This window comes from Dryobates pubescens, chromosome 18 (genome assembly GCF_014839835.1).
Source record: "Dryobates pubescens isolate bDryPub1 chromosome 18, bDryPub1.pri, whole genome shotgun sequence".
Taxonomy (NCBI): Eukaryota; Metazoa; Chordata; class Aves; order Piciformes; family Picidae; genus Dryobates; species Dryobates pubescens.
Genome location: NC_071629.1, coordinates 13,950,113 through 13,966,915, shown reverse-complemented (window position 1 = coordinate 13,966,915; position 16,803 = coordinate 13,950,113). Strand labels below are relative to the sequence as shown.

At 45.1% G+C, this 16,803-nt stretch overlaps 1 protein-coding gene across 5 annotated transcripts in view; it reads left to right on the top strand.

Annotated features, from left to right (window-relative positions):
- Window positions 1-6,669, top strand: part of AMOT (angiomotin) — a 67,571-nt gene extending 60,902 nt beyond the window's left edge. For all 5 annotated transcript variants that reach the window (XM_054169399.1, XM_054169401.1, XM_054169400.1 and 2 more), the window contains exons 12-13: window positions 762-986; window positions 2,023-6,669. In XM_054169399.1, the coding sequence (XP_054025374.1) occupies window positions 762-986; window positions 2,023-2,123 (326 nt within the window). In that variant the 3' untranslated portion in view covers window positions 2,124-6,669. The remainder of the gene's footprint in view (window positions 1-761; window positions 987-2,022) is intronic.
- Window positions 6,670-16,803: the final 10,134 nt, after the last annotated feature.

The window sequence follows — 16,803 nt, the reverse complement described above, 5'->3', positions numbered from 1 at the left end:
AGCAGGAGAAGGAGAGTGCAGGACAGATGGACCGGCTGGCCTAGCATGAATGAAAGCTGACTACGAGATGGGACACATTTGGACAACTGCTTGTTATAGTTGCTCCTGGGAAAGAGTGATTTGTGATGTCCAGGTTCTGTCATTAAAATACGTAAGCCTCCATTCCCAACATAATACCTGACTAAGAGTTAAGAGTTGTTTTCAGAGTTCCCAAACACCTGCTTTCAGCTGGGTTGTTTCTGCTGTCTGAAAGTGTCTGAAGTCTTCTTGAGTAGGAGCAGAGATACTAATCAGGATTGCTATTCTGTAGTGTTGTGCCTGCACTAACATGACTGCTGTTTGGAATGGCTGGACACCATTGTTCAGAGAAAATGAGCAAAGTTGTACCAAAGCAAATCTTAGATGATTTATTATTTGTCTGAGGAGAAGTTGGGTCCAAAAGCCCTTCCTGTGGGACTGAAAGACCTTGCAATGTGAATGAGAATCAGTCACAGCTGATTTTAGAGTGTGTGGATTTACCCAACCACTGCTTAGAGACAGTGGGAAGGTGTTAGTGCCCACCTGAACAGCTGCAGGCAGCAACATGAGGATACTGCTGTTCTTCAGGTACTTTGGCACTCAGAGGTGAAAGGTACTATAGGGAGGCAAATCAGCACTGTCTGCTGAGGCACAGATCCTAGAGCAAGCACTACAGAGAGGTGTAGACCCTGTACCAGTTAGTTTTCTTGGATTGTGAAATTTCCTTCCCTTTTTCCACAAAGGTGTTCTGCTGGGAACAGAATATCGCTCTGAATCCATTCCCTCCACCCCCTCTCCTGTCCTTCCTTCCACCCCATTGCTGTCAGCCCACTCGAAAACAGGCAGCAGAGACTGCAGTACCCAGACTGACCGGGGCAGCGAACAAAGCAAAGCTGCACCTTCCACTGCAGCCCCCACAGCAGGACGACTTCCCAGTACCAATCTGGCCTACAGTGCAGACAAAACAGGTAACAAAGCTTAGCTGCTCTTCTAAAGGGACCCTTGCCACTGACCCACAATCGGTTCTGCTCTGTGGTGCAGGTCCTACCATCTCTTTCTTCGTTCAAAAAATCCAGAGTTAGTTTTTGTGGGGAACGTTGGGATTCAGAGGCAAGTTTGACTGTCCTGAGGGGTCTCAAACACCCTGAAGGAAAAAAGCTTCAAGACTGGTAGCATAAGCACGGACATACGGGGTAGAGAGGGATGGTGAGATTGAAGAATTGAACGCGTATGTGCAAATCTCAGGGTAGTCTCTGAGTCAGTGTCTACTCTGAAGTAAATTGATTAGTGTGCAGGGTTTAAACAGCATGTGAGCTGTAGAAAGTGGCCATTGCATTTTGGTTGGTATTCATAGCAAAGTGGAACTCAGTAGGGGGAAGGCAGAAGGAGGAAAGGTGACTGGTGATAACGCTGTCTCATTGTTACACTGTCCCAGCCACAGGAGCGACTTCAGCGCTGGCACAAGTAGATCCAGTTGACAGTGACTGTCACAGAAGCTGAATTTGCTTCCCACAGAGCTCCGAGCTGGCAAGAGCTGCTCATTTTCCAGCCCACTCTGCCAAATCAATGCAGATTACACAACCTTGCCTCTTCTACTCACAGACGCATTGCAATTATGCTGCTCTTTGTGGAAGAGTGGATTTGGCTGCTCTGCTCTGTGTCTTGCCCATGCTATGCTGTTTCATGGGCATCAAGGGAGACAGGGAAACAGGTTTGGTGGAGGAAGTCTACACTGATTACATTGGTTTAAATGCAGTCGCTCCAGTTTTATATGCCATTGTGTATCAGTAAGAGATACCCAAAGGGAATTTGATAAAATATCTTTATTTGGCTGGCTGGCTACATACCTGAAGAACTGAATATTTTAAAATAAAATAATTTGTCAGCTGTCTCTTGGGCAATGATAGATGATGACTTTTAAATTGTTACCATCATTTTTCTAACCCCAGTGGATTTACAGCTCTGATTGTCTGTCTCTTTTTGTTTTTTTTCCTCATCACATAGATGGACCACTCTTCCACTCCAGCACTCTGGAAAGAAAAGCTCCTGTTCAGGCCATGGGGCAGGACCTCCCAGATGGAGAGATGGTAGAATACCTCATCTGAAAGGCTGGACCGGGATCTGTGCTGGGATAAAATAGCAAGACATTTTAAAAAAGACATTTTTATTGGGGAAAAAACCATGTAGTACCTGAGTAATAAAAGAACACTCAGCTGTTTGCTCTTGTATATTATGTCTCAAAAGTATGGACAGGTTAATTTATAATTTGTTCTAAATTATAAAAAACCCGTAACACTTGTTCTTTGAAAGTTTCCCCTCTTCTTTTTAAAGTACTGGATCTGGTAACATTGGAGAAACCCCAAGAACTTAGGTGCACTATATCTGATATTTCATTTCAGTATTTTTAAAGTGTCTTAAACAGAAGTACCTGCTCTGACATCTGGTTAAATGTCCAGTGTGACTGCAGCAAGGTGAGCATAACAGCCTTAAAATGATCAGAACTAGGGCCTTAGCTGTCAGCATCACATGGGTTTACAATACAGGTGTTCTGAGAAACTGCTGAAATCTGAGCTGTGATCAAGGGATATTTCTCTTTATACTCAGTGTAAGAGCTCAGAGTAGGTTTTTTCACATTCAGAGGCTGGAAAGATTTCCATTTTCAGTGTGGTAACATTCTGCTCTTTTAACATCCCATATTGTGTTATATTTTTGTTAAAGGAAATGACTCCGGTGATTAATGTCCAATTTCACACTTTTTTAGTTTCATTGCAAGATTTGCCACACTTTAATACTTAAGTACTTTTTCAATAATATATACAGTGGATAGCAAATAATATATTGCATTCATGTTTTACATAAATTTAAAAAGGAGAGTTTACAGGTTCATTTAGATCAGACTTCTGCCATTGTAATTCCATTTGCTTTAGTGGAACTATTCCAAATGTACCATAGTGCTAGTGGCAAGCCCTGTTGCTTTTCAGTGATGGCAACGTCATCTACTGCATCTGTGGAGACCATTCTGTGTAGCAGATTTGTCTGTATTTCAAATGTCCTCCTACTTTCTATGTCCTTCCTTCATGAGGAGATAAAAATCCTTCTTCAAATAGCAAAGCTGTGGAGGTAGAGCTTTAAAGAGAAGCTTTGTGTAAAATTTCGGATAGTCAATTCTTTCTTTACAAGATATTTTTGTTTGTTTGTTTTCTCCATCTGATTGGAGAGAGCAGATTAAAGAAGGTCCCAGAGGCATTACAGAAGAAAGCTAAATGTTTAAGTCATCAGCTACATTTTCAAACTTAGGGGAACTAGCAGATGGTACAAGGAGATACTAAGTCCAGTAGAAGTAAATGAGTTTATTTTGTTACTGTTGCATTTTATTAAAACACTTCAATATTAATTTCTGTTAAAAAGTACTACATTTTACTTGAATGTTAAAATCTTTAATTAGCCAATGGTCACACATTGGGAACCTGGCTGGTGTCAGCTTTCTGTGCAGCATTAGAGTAGCCAGATTTTAATTTCAGATTGTTTTGCCCCAGACATAAGGAAAATCAATAATTAATCATCAGACAGTTAATGAATGTCCTCATTTCCTACTTAGCTGACACTACAGGTATGGTATCCAGTTGAAGTGTCCTTAGCAGATCAAAATACATGAATTTTCCCATGGAGGGTTGGGAGGCTAAAGGAGGTGCCTTTTCTCTGCTGCACTGGTGACTTAGCGGTGCTAAAGATAAGCCATGAGTTGGATTCTGTTTGTCTTCTAGTGATAATCACTTAAACCCCAAGGAAAGCACTTCCCATCATTTCCAGCAGATGTGCTGCTTGTTCGTGATCTTTGGGGAAAATGCATATGGTGAGGTGTGAGCTAAGCCTACATGGCCTGGCTTTGCCTATGTCTGCTCTAACAGGCAGGATGAGCTTCCTTCATCACCACTACTTAAGATGCTTCAGAGCTTCACTTTGAGACTTTGACTGTCTCTGCCCTGTGGGACAATATCTTTCTGGGCAATGTGGTAGACCTTCCTTAAGTATATTCCAGTAATCCAAATTAGTTCTCTCCTCTTTTCTAGACAAACTCTTCACAGTCTCTTTGTTCTCATCCCTGACAATGCCTCACATTTATTTCTCTTGGCTTAATTCCATCCCATTTTATGAAGTAATGCCCACTCTGGATGATGTGAAGTGATTTCTCTTCCTTCTTCACAGTTGGAAATGCAGAAAAAGCTTTTCTCATTAGCTCAAGGTGTTCATCTTTTTGCCATTTCAGCATAATTTTCTGTATTCTATTTTGTGGTTTGGGCTGAGAATGAACAGTAAGGGAGATCAAATGCCATTGAGTGTCTGTGTGAGAAGGGAGGAGAGATATCTGAGTGCTTTTCTGTTCTTTTCAAGTCAGGAAAAATTAAATTCCATCTTTACAAGTACTTTTCATCAGTAGGAGAGAAGTTTTGCAGCTGCAGGGCTCTAGATAAACAGTTCCAACTTGCCTTATTCACGTTCACTCAAAAATGTCTACGTGCTTTAGAGATAAAAGCTGCTTTAGAAAACTGATTTTCCCCGATCAATACTGGCTTCCCAGCTGGACTAGGTAAAAATAATATGTTTATCCTCCTTGCAGCTCATTGTTTTCAAACTGAGTGCCACTCTAATCTATTTTTACAAACAAAAAAGGACAGAATAGCTTTCTATGAGTAAAATACAGATTATGAACAGCAACCGTCTCCTCCAGAAATGGAAGCCAGGTGGTCTCTGACAGTCCAAACCATCAGGATTGCAGGAGCCTTAGCCATTCTGTGCCTGTGGAAGCTAGTTTGGAAGAAGATGGTGCAGTTTTACATTGCTTAGGTCAGGTTCTTTGGCCTCATTTATAGTTTTGATTTCTTCCAAAAGGAGAACCCCCAAAACTTTGGACATGGAAGTTTGATGTCATTTTCCTGTGCGGACAAACTTGGAGCCATCAGGAATGTATTCTTTCCCTTGAACTTCCTCAGAGCCATCCTGATGTGAATGTAAAAGAGCTGCTTGCTTTGAGGAAGATGTGTACTATAGTCTTCAGTCCCTCTGTACAGATTTTTGGTTTGTTTTTTAACATAAACTGCTTTAAGGAGACAAACTGCAGACCTAGTTCCTTTTCCTTCCATAGAGCTTGTTAAAAATCACCTCCTACTAGAAACATGATGATTGCAATGACCTTCTTTGCAAACCAAAAGTTTAGACTAAGAGTTTTTCTTAAACTCGGGTATTAGAAACAGAATTGTAGCTTTTATAAAGAAAGCCACATATTCTTCTTTGTAGAGCAAAACAAGAAAATCAAATCTAGTTATTTTTCCTCTCTTCCTTTCACTGCTTACTGTGGCCAAACTCACAAGTTCTTCCCTTGGGCAGTTCTTTGGGATTTGGCATCTCAGAGAACTGCCTGGAATCTAGAGACTTTCGTTCCCATCTGGCCCAATGTCATCATTAACTTCAAATAGTTCCTACCTGGCAACTCTTGTGGGGTCTAGAGCAGCAGTTTTCTATCTATGGGCTCGGGAGGGGTCTGTTAGATGCTCGTCGGGAGACTGCAAAGAGTGGCTGAGGTCAGCAAAGTACTGTCAGGGGGCTGAAATTCTTTGTGTGGCCTCTGCTGGCAGGTTTGTGGAGTGAGGCTGAAAACTGGCATTAGCTTTGCTTTGGAGGCTGCCTGAGCAAGGAGACTTGCAGAGTTTTAGGCCAGAACCATTTCCAAGGACACCTCCTGCTCCAGGAGCCCACCCGCCATGAACCATGACACCCATACAGTGAATCCCAACACCCGTGGCCGCACAACGTGCTTTTCCCATTGCCTAGAAAATGGTGGCAACAGAAAGCTGGTGCAGTCAGGGCCAGCAAATCCCCAGGGATAATTTGGCTTCCTCTCTCTCTCTGTGAGGGCTGGCACAGGTTAGCCTGGGATTCACTGTGCTGCTTCACGCCGTGGCCGATGGTTTTGCTCCATGCCGGGGTGGGGGGCTGTGGGCAGCAGGGGAGTCTCTTTTCATGTATTTGTATAGGAACTCTTTTTTTAAAAAATAGCATTTTTATGTCTAGGAAGTAAAAAGACATTGTAAAATGTAATTGTACTGTATTTATGAAGAAAATACATTTTTTTTTCCAAAAAGATTGTATTCTAAGTTGGTTTTAGAGTCTTGACTTTCAATAATATCATCTCTTAGGCTCTCAGAAGCATCAAAACCACTCTGATTTGCACTCTGCTGCCCAACTACACCTTTAGAGTTGTGTTAATGTACTGAGATTTAAGAGAAGGGTGACTAGCTGCTCTCTAAGCTCAAGCAGAACCTGTGTTGTTCCAAGTTCTGAAGTCTTTGAACACTTTTGTTGAATTTGGGCTCTGCTCAGCATCAGCGATGGAGATGCAGGAGTAAATGGAGAGTCTCTGGAGTGAGCTAGGAAGTAGCCACCCTTTTTGTTTTGTATGTGGAGCAGGGTTTATCAAGTCACTCAGGACTCCTGTCCTGTCATTTAGTTATCTTCCAGGTGTAGAGGAGGAGCTTTGGGGGACAAATGGCTTCAACACAGTTTCTCGTTCAGCAAGATTGGGATCTAAAAGGTGAGCAATGAGTGATGGGTTAGCTGCTTTTCTCCAGGAACCAAAATGTCCAAGAATAAAGAAATAATAAAATTAAATAATAATAATAAAACCCCAACAAACAACTGCCATTTCACAACCTTAGAAAATATGTCAGGTGAATAATCCTCCCTACATGAATCTATGTTGAAGTGAATTGTGGATTAATTTTTCCTCTTTATTTAAACCATCCAATCTATTTTGTAATTTAGGCCTGAGCTGTTTTGTAATTCAGCTGTTGAAACAGCCCTAAAGCCTTTGAAGATTACAGCAGCTTTAATTCTAGGAAAGAAAACAGAAAAGTAAGTGTAAATATGCACTAAGAGAGCTTGTAAATGTCTATTGCTATGTTTGCAGTTAGCTATAAAAATACTTTGTGTGTTTTAAAGAATGGATCCTGTGTTTTCAATTTTTCCACTAATTTGCTTGTTTCATAGTAATTTTTCTTAGTATGAAAGTGTTAACAGATAATAGAACAAAACCTCTGTACCACCTTCCTTGTTGCTGCTTGGCCTCTGTCTCTGAAGTTTTCAAATCCTAATTGGAGATTTGGCAGGATGAAATAATGGTCATTTCAGTCTCTTCCAAAAAACCATCACCTTTTATTTGTTCCTCAGGCCTCCTGCATCCTGTCACAGCTTTTCGTCCCCACATCGACCCCTAACTTTGAGCTGTGGCAACAGTGCCTTCACAGAATCACAGCATGGTGGGGCTTGGAAGGGACCTCTGGAGATCATCTAGTCCAACCGCCCTGCTAAAGCAGGGTCAGCTTGCCCAGGATCACAATGACCAGGTGGGTTTGGAATCTCTGCAGAGAAGGAGACTCCACAACCTCTCTGGGCAGCCTTCTCCAGGGCTCTATCACTCTCAGAGCAAAGAAGTTTCTCCTTATGTTTAGGTAGAACTTCCTAGGTTCCCATTTGTGCCTTTTCCCCCTTGTCCTGTCTCTGGGCACCACTAAAAAGAGTCTGGTCCCATCCTCTCACCCTCCACCCTTTAGCTGTTGCTGAGCACTGATCAGATGCCCTCTCAGGCTGCTCTTCTCCAGGCCAAATAACCCCAGGTGTCTCAGCCCCTTCTCATGAGGGAGGTCATCTCTCCTTTGATGGCTGGACTCTTTCAGCTGCCTAAGGATACCAAGACATGGGTAACCTGCAGCCATGTGAGTATTTTCTGATTCATGCTTTTCAGCATGCTTTTTGTTCTGATGTATTTGGTGAGTTTTGCTGACTCTCACTTACTTCCCTCTCTCCTCACTCTCTGGGAGGGAAGGAGCAAGGCTTACTGGGAAGCTGGTGAAAAGTGGTCAGCCTTGATGCATTTTCACTGTTGACTTGTGAATTTGATCTTAATGTAGCTATCACCTCCTGTATTTGCCAGTGCTTTAATAAATATCAATCAGCTTGGCAGAGCCAGAGGGTAGTGGCTGGTCCAGCACACATATCGCACATCCCTGGCACTTTCAGGCCCTTTGATGTTGTTTCCATAAATCTGGCATGCCAGAGTAAAAGCAAAACCCCAAAACCAGCCTGACAAAAAATACCAGCTCCAGAAGCTTGCAGATATCTGGCTTATTGAACAAACCAATTGTGGACCATCTGCACATGGGTGTTGACAGAGTGTTTGGACATTTCATCATGCCCCAGGTAGTGTGGTGGGCTGGTCAGCATGGAGGACAGTCTGTGGAGATCCAGCTACAGTTCCATGGGGAGAAGCAAGGAGCTGTGCAGGGGTTACATGGGCTTTCAGGTCCTTTTGTCTTTCCTGGAATTGTCTTGACCAGCCCACTTGGACATGACCACCTACTAGAGGCTGTCCCTTCAGGCAGGATGCATCTGTTGGACATGTGCATGGTAAAGACAATCCCATCTCATGATGCTCTAGCATGCCAAGATTTGGGGTTTAAAAGGGGAGAACAAGATTTAAGGGTTGGTTAGTTTGAGTTTTGGGTGTTCTGTTGTTGGTTTTATTATTTTCCTCCTCCTTCTTCCTATCCACACACACACACACACACACACACCCACCCAGTTATTTAAAGGCTTAGCCTTTAAATGATGAGGCTGCTTTGCTCCAAGCCCTTGCTAAGTGCAGTTTAGCTAGTGGTCAGTTGTTTCCTCCCAGAAACTAAGACAGTTGAATTATTTTATTTATGTAGTGGGTTGAAATTGCCCCCCAACATTTTATTCACCCACAATTTATTAAATTTTCAAAAGTTGTATGTACTGTAAAACTTTTCTTATCATTGCTCTTAAATACCTATGAAGAAAAGCAAAATTCCATAATAGCTCTTGACCTTTCTAGAGACAACTCTCTGTTCTCCAAGGCAAGCAAAATTTGAGCATTTTCTATATTCTGGGACATTTCTTTGAATTTTGAATGAAACAGCATAAAATGGCAACAAAAGACCTCAGAAAGGTGCCTTTAAAGTGCTGCTTACATATAGTGATGTGTTTGAATGAGATAATTGTCACTTTGTGTTTCGGAGGTAAACTGTGGAGGAAAATGTTTGTTGATCCCTTGCCAAGAGGAGGACTAACCTTTGAAATACAAAGCCTTTATATACATACCCCCACACACATATAAATACATATGTATGAAGTGTATTCATGCAATATATGAAAGCTGGGAAGTTTGAGAACCTCATTGTATAAGATGAAATTTTCTTTTCATCCCTAGTCATTTTTCAAATGGAAATTGTCAATTTGGGGACAGTATTATTTCTCTACCCTTCTGTTTTCCATTGCTGCATTTTAGAACAACAACAAAAAAAAATGAGGAGGAAACTCTCAGCCTGCAGCATTTCAGTTCTTTAGTTCTGTATTTTGGTGGTGGTTTAGTCCCTTTTGCCTCGCTGATCGTCTGAGGCACAGGAGGACAGGAAAGGGATTTGCCCCCTGCCAAACGGCCATGTGGAGGAGCTGTTGCAGCTGTTCATGTGCTGAGCACGACCTGGGCTTTGTCCTCACTGAGCTGCAGGGCCCAGAGCAAGGTGCTTTGCAGCACCCAGCCATTGTCCTCATTAGGTTTCAGTATCAGCAGGGCTTACCTCAGCTTTCTTTGTTGCTCTGCTTCAGGCCTCACCTGGCACCATTGTGAGCAGCCAGCACAGACTGGGGCTGGACTTCTGTTTACTCTGCATTTGGAAAGGTATGCCGTTCAGATCAGGAGGGCTGGCACTAACTTTTATTAAATTATCATTTTCAGAGGTTGGCAGGAAGAAGGCAGGAGCTGGGGCTGCCTGGGGCTGAGTCAGAGTCCTGCCAGCCAGCAGTGATGCTTGCACAGCAGCAGTGCTAAAGGGACCTAAGGCCTTTTCTTCACCTCCAAACACCCTAGGCTGTTTTGTTTCCTTTGTTTGAAGGGGTTTGGGTTTTCTTTGACCACCCTGCAGGGAAAGGCAGTTCCCAGTTTGGGAAGAGGAACATTTCTGCCTCTTACCCTGCTTGCAAAAGCTCTTAGTGTGGCTCCCAGCAGATCCTGAGCTGCATTTCTGTTGAGTACCCAGACACCCCATCCCAGCCCCCAGCCTCAGTGCTGTCTGCAGCAGAAGGAAGAAGAAACCACAAACATTTTCCTTCTGAAGGCAACCAGCATCAAAGGGACAATTTGTGATGTGACTGCTATGCCTGGCATCCTGCATGCTCTAGGAGTGCATCTCTTTAGCCTGTCCTGCTCTGGAAAAGCCTATAGAAATGTGGTAGGTCAGTTGGTGAGTTTTTTCCTGATGTATTTTTTTTTCCTGATAAACTTTCATCTCCTTTCAATTCATTCCCATCTTTTTGCCTCCTCCATGCAAAGCTGGGAGCCGTCCAGACTCTTTTATCATCCTCAAGAGCTTTCCTAGAGGGAAATGTTTACCGTTTTGATTCAGCTCTGTGATTAAGTCCTGGGTTGATGGAAAGACTCCAGGCTTGAGGGAGCTGATGTTCCAGTGTCTCTGCTGCTTTCCAGCTTGCAGCAATGTGTTCAGAGACCAGTGCTGGCTGCTGGGGGTTAAGACAATGACTTCCCATCAGAAGTCATTTATGGAGTGCAAGATTATGGTTTGTACAGGCTTTGAGTTTTTAAATGCTGAAGCATTCCAGGGATGTCACTTTTCTTGGAGGGATAGAAAAAAGCAGTTTCTACCCCATCACACATCCCATCTCCTCAGCCAAGGAAGCCCTAGGCTGGGATAGTTGAGAGGGCAGTAGAGGTTTAGAAAAATAGAAAATGGAAGGATTTGGTATTGCTTAATTAGAAGCAGTTTTCTCTGTTAATATTCTGCAATTACTTTGGGGTCAGTAGAATTATTAGTATTATTAATCACTGAATTTCCAGAGAACTAAAGTTAATAGTACCATAATTGGGATGTTCCACACAGCAATAGTCACTGAGTGCCAGCAGGCAGCTAATTAACTCTTCCAGCCCTTCTCTCTAGGCAGATCTGAGTTCCTGAAGTCTGTATCATGGAAGACTTGGCTACAAAGGGTTAAAAACTGGGGTAAGCTCACCAGCAACCACAGAGTGGCAAGGCTGAAGCTTTGAGCCCTCCCAGTTACATGTGAGGTGGCTTCATGTGCATCCTAAGGTAGGCAAAGAAAGATGCTATTTCTGTGAGGTCCTCCAGCAAGACCAAGATGCTGTTTTGGATTTGCAGTCTGGGAGAAAGCCTTTCTGTTCAGGCTTGCTCCTTAAGGAGGTGGTTATAACTCTACCTACAAAGGGTGAAGAGATTTAGACAGTGAAGTATCACCATGATCAGCCCAAAATGAATGCTGCTGGGTGAACATCTATGGTTATAAAGCTGAACCCCAAGTTTAGCACCCTTCTTGGAGTGAGTGGCCTAAAACTGAACCCAGTACTTAAGTGGCCTCTCCAGTGCTGAATACAGGGGGACAATCACTGTTCTAATCCTGCTGGCCACACTGTTCCTCATCCAGGTCAGGATGCTGTTGACATTCTTGGTCCCTTGGGCACACACTGGCTTATGTTCAGCTGGTTGGTGAACAACACTCCCAGGTCCTTTTACACCAGGAAGTTTCCAGCCAGTTCTCCAAGCCTGAAGCATTGCATGGTGTTGTGACTTAAGTACAGGGCCCAGCACTTGGCCTTGTTGAACCTCATCCCATTGGCCTTGATCTGTCAACCCAGCCTGCCCGGATCCCTCTGAAGAGGTACTTCATGATTCAGGACACTGGGGCTGTCTGCTGCCTGAGCAAGCATAACCCACAAGATGATGTTCTGCCATACTCCCTGTTGCCATGGCACAAAGTGCTGCTCAGCCCATTGCCCTCCTTCATGCTGCAGGTATGCTCATGGGCATTAGCCAGCTTTAATGTATTAGCACAGTGAAAAGGCTTGTTTTGCAGTGTACAGCATCTTGGAGAAACCAGACCAAGCTGGTCTGGCATAGGTCACCTTGCTGCTCCTGCTGTGCCCTTTTTCTCTGTTTTTTTTTTGTTAGTATGAAGGGAGGAATGAAACCATGTGCTTGGGGAGGTCAGGGATAGATTCCAGGAAAGGTGTGGGGTTTTTTTCTGGATGAATGTTGAACATCTCACTGGTGCTTTGTCTTTGTGTGTTTGTGCATTGTGGGGCTTTGTTTTAAGCATGGTTATCCCCAGTGCTGAGAGTAAATAAACCCTCCATCAAAGCATCTGAGCAGCTTTCATGGCTAAATTCATTCTCCCACCTTTTTTTTTTTTTTTTAATTTATTTTAAATTTTCCCCTTTGCATAGAGGCCATCAGGGGCAGAAAACAATACTTGAGGTGCAGAGCTGTGTTGAAATAATCTTCATATTTTAAAATTATGCCTGGTTTTAAGCATAATCTCAGACTTTGCTGGAGGCCTTAAGTTCCTCTTGTAAGATAGAATAGAATAGAATAGACCAGGTTGGAAGCATTTGGGCTTGCAGTGGTATTTGCACCCTCAGCCCAGCACAGATGTGAGATGCCTACAGAAAGGAACTGACTGCTGACTTTTCTGGAAGCCGGTGCTTTAAAAAATGAGTACTTCATGCTCCACAAACACCATGAATGAGAGGCACGACTCATTTATCACCTAAGTACCCCATCAGCGTCCTCTCCATGCTTCAGGCTGGATTCTGGTGCTGGTGACCAACAGTGCTCTCAGCACAGGCAATAAACACGTTGGTAAGGAAATGCAGCCCAGAAGGTGGAGGCATGTCAAGGCAACTGTGGTCTCAAAAACTTGCTGAGACCCTGATTATTTGTGCTTCTGGAAACAACTGGTGCCTGGTTGGGTTTCACATAGCTGCAAAGTATGGGTCTGGTGAAGGCATGAAACATGATGCTGCCCCAGGAGAGCAGCCTGGGGCTTTACTGGAAGACCAGCAGTGTGGGCCAAGAAGGCCAATGGCATCCTGGCCTGCATCAAGAATAGTGTGGCCAGCAGGAGCAGGGAAGTCATTGTGCCCCTGTACTCTGCATTGGTTAGGCCACACCTTGAGTACTGTGTCCAGTTCTGGGCCCCTCAGTTTAGGAAGGACATTGAGACACTTGAACGTGTCCAGAGAAGGGCAACAAGGCTGGGGAGAGGCCTTGAGCACAAGCCCTATGAGGAGAGGCTGAGGGAGCTGGGATTGTTTAGCCTGGAGAAGAGGAGGCTCAGGGGTGACCTCATTGCTCTCTACAACTACCTGAAAGGTGGTTTTAGCCAGGAAGGGGTTGGTCTCTTCTCTCTAGCAACCAGCACCAGAACAAGAGGACACAGTCTCAAGCTGTGCCAGGGGAGGTTTAGACTCGAGGTGAGGAGAAAGTTCTTCACTGAGTGAGTTGTTTGTCATTGGAATGGGCTGCCCAGGGAGGTGGAGTCACCATCCCTGGAGGTGTTCAAGAGGGGATTGGATGTGGCACTTGGTGCCATGGTCTAGTCATGAGGTCTGTGGCAACAGGTTGGACTCGATGATCTTTGAGGTCTCTTCCAACCTTGGTGATACTGTGATACCAAGAAGCATAGAGATCTAAACTGCAATTAACTTTGAAAAATCAAACATCGAAGCATTCCACACCTTCCCTAAGCACATCAGAACCTGAGAATGGGAGGTAGGACAGACTGCAGGCTCACCCTGATGTTGAAAGAGAAACCTTACAGGTGATGCAATATTGAAATGATGTATTTGGGGTGGGGTGGAGGTGGGTGTTGCATCTTTGCAACCTAATCTTTTTTGGAGCATCTTTACCCTTTGCCCTCTCATGAAGTGGAGCTCGGGAGCAGGCACAAAAGCATCCCTGATCCAGTTTGTCCTACACCAGTTTGTCCCTTGCTCTTACAGATCTTTGGGATTCATCCTGGGGACTGACAAATCCAACCATTGTCAGCTCCATTCTTTTTCAGTCTGCCCCAGCGCAGGCTGAAGGGCAGAGACTTCACTGCCACCACCTTCTCCTCATCCCATCCCAGCCACCACATTGCTCGGGGCCGGAGGGCACCTGCTGGGGTGGATTCCATGGGACATTACAGCTATCTTCAGCCTTGCATGGAGTCACGCCGCCGTGCCCAGGTGCTGCCCAGCTCGGGCTGTGGGCAGGCTTGAGGCCGTCGGTTTCTCAGCAGCCTCTAGATGGCAATCGCTTGCAGTGCTGCCGAGGCTGCTCTGCTTTCCCGGGCTGACACGGAGCTCTCTGGGGAAATAGGCTACTGGAGCCACCGGCTTCTTGACAGCAATCCTTGATGGTATGTCCTGCCTGGGGAGGAATCCTTGAGTTTGATGTTGGTTTCGATAGACTCATAAAATGCCGGTTCCAGCTTCAGCGACGGGAGACGGGGAAAAGCAGGAGTCACCTCCCTGCTCTGTTTCTGTTTGCTCACGCTCATTCACAGGCACTTCTGCTCTCCACTGCCCATCTCTGCTTTCTGTGGGTTACTGAGCTGCTGCAGGAGCTGGAAGAAAGGCAGGTGGCTGTCACATGAAGACCTTCAACTTGCTGCTATCGCTGCATCCTACTTCCAGCTAAGGACGAGGCTCGGCTCATCCCACTGCCCCAGCTCATCCCATAGCCCTGGTTCATCCTGCTGCCCCGGCTCATTCCACATTCCCAACTCATCCTGCATTATCGACTCAGTTTGCAGTCCCAGCTCATCTTTCTGTCCACTCTCCACCTTCAGTTCCCAGGTAACAACTTTTCTCAAACACAGATTCAGGTTTTCCAAGGAAGGTGCTTGGGCTCTTTCTGCTCCATCCCTTTTGCACCTTCACGAGAACTATTTGCAGGGGAAGGTGTAGCATCTGTGGTCAGGGTGGGAAGCAGCAAGAGCCCCAGAAGAGCAGACCAGTGTGGTCACTTAGTGTGGCTGAGCACAATCACCAATTTCCTCCTCATCCCCAAAAAGGAGGCTGTTCATTCACCCCAGGTCAGAAACAGGATCCCAGAATCCCCAGCATGGTGGGGTTGGAAGAGATCTCTGGCGACCATGTAGTCCAACCCACCCTCTGTTCAACCAGGGTCACCTAGAGCAGGTTGCCTAGGATTGTGTCCAGGATGGTATGGAATCTCTCCTGAGAAGGATGACCTACTGGGCACCAAATGGCCTTCTAGGACTTTGGAGGACTTGTTTTACCTGGGGCTGGAAGTTCACTTGGCACTCAGAATGAAGAGCCACAGAAGGGAGCAGATACAAAATAATGAATCATTATAGAAAATGAGAAATCATTAGAATAATAAATAATGCAGGCAGGATAATTAATTCTCTCTGTTTACACTGTGCTGCCTTGTTATGGATTTAGATGTGCTTCCAGCCTATGCAGCCCTGAATCCTTCAGGACTTCATCTGGGTTTTTCCATCTTCCCTTTGTCAAAGCCCACTGTGTGGTGGGGTTGTGCACAACTTGTGGTCCAGATTTCCCTGGTACAGCCCATCCTACACCAGCACTGGGCAGTTCAGCACAGACATGGCCATGAGTGTAAGATCAGACTGTGGGAGAAGAAAAATAACCCATGGCCAAGCCTTGGGAAGAGCAGCATGGACATGGTCGCATCTTCTCCCTTGGTGCAGTGATGTCAGAGACACCAGATGTCTCTGTTACTGCTCAATTTAATGGTGCCTAATGAGGTCACTTCCATAAAAGAGGCAATTATTTCCTGGGAGCCATTTGCTAATGTAATTAAATCTGCTTTTATGCCCTGATTTAGCGACTGGCTAAGAACAGGGCTCTTGTGGAGAGCAACGCAAGGAGGGACCAATTCAGCCATCACCACTGTGATATGTCCATCCATCCAAAACAGGAGTTTCTTGGTCTCTCTTTCCCAGAAATGGTTCAGGTTGATTCCAGCTGGATCCAACCAGTGAGCCTCTGTATTAGGAATTGTTTCCCAAGTAGTTCTGGTTTGGGTTGGTGCAGTGAGGTCAGGAGGTCCCACTAGCCATGGCCAGGAATGCAGGATGTGAAGCAGCCTCACCTGAGGTACTTGCTCAGCTCAGCCATACCCAGGAGCATGGGATGTGGAGCAGACTCTCACATAGTACCCTCTTAGCTTGATCATACCCAAGAGCATGGGATGTGGAGCATCCAAACCAACCACAAGCATCTGCTGGGACAGAGCAGCCATAGAAGCAACAGCTCCAGCCCTTCCTGCTCAAGCACAGCTTTAATTAAAAAATAAACCATCAGACACCATCAAAAATTCAAACTTCAATGCCTTGAACATCCATCTGCAAATCTTCTGTGCAAACTGGGTGAGTGGCTGCTGCCCCCTGCCTTCCCTCACAAGGTTCCATGTCCCCACATAGGTCCCACCATTTGCACCTGATTTTGTCCCCCAGTGCAGTGGCAGGTGGGGAGCATCCCCAGCAAGAAAGAGGGGGACCTGAGCCCTTCCTGTAAGCTCCCAGGGGTGCTTCAGGTGATTTCATTTAACTTTATATGGATTTTTCAGATCCTGTGAGGATGAGGTGGTGGAGAGGAGTTTTGTGACCATACAGCAGGGCCAGTGCAGCAGGAGCTGCCACCATGCCAGGGAGCAAATGGGACAAGAGGTAATGGATGCCAGGATTGGCCCCACTCTGGTTTTGGCAGTCACAGTGATGGGGACAGCCACAGAGGACCTGTTCATCTTTTTCTTAGAGCATTGCTTCTTTCCCCACACCAGTAACTGGGGTAGTTTATCGCTGTTCTGCAAAGGGAAGGGTTTAGAAAAGGACAGTGCTGGTTGTCTGCCAGGCCACCACTGAATT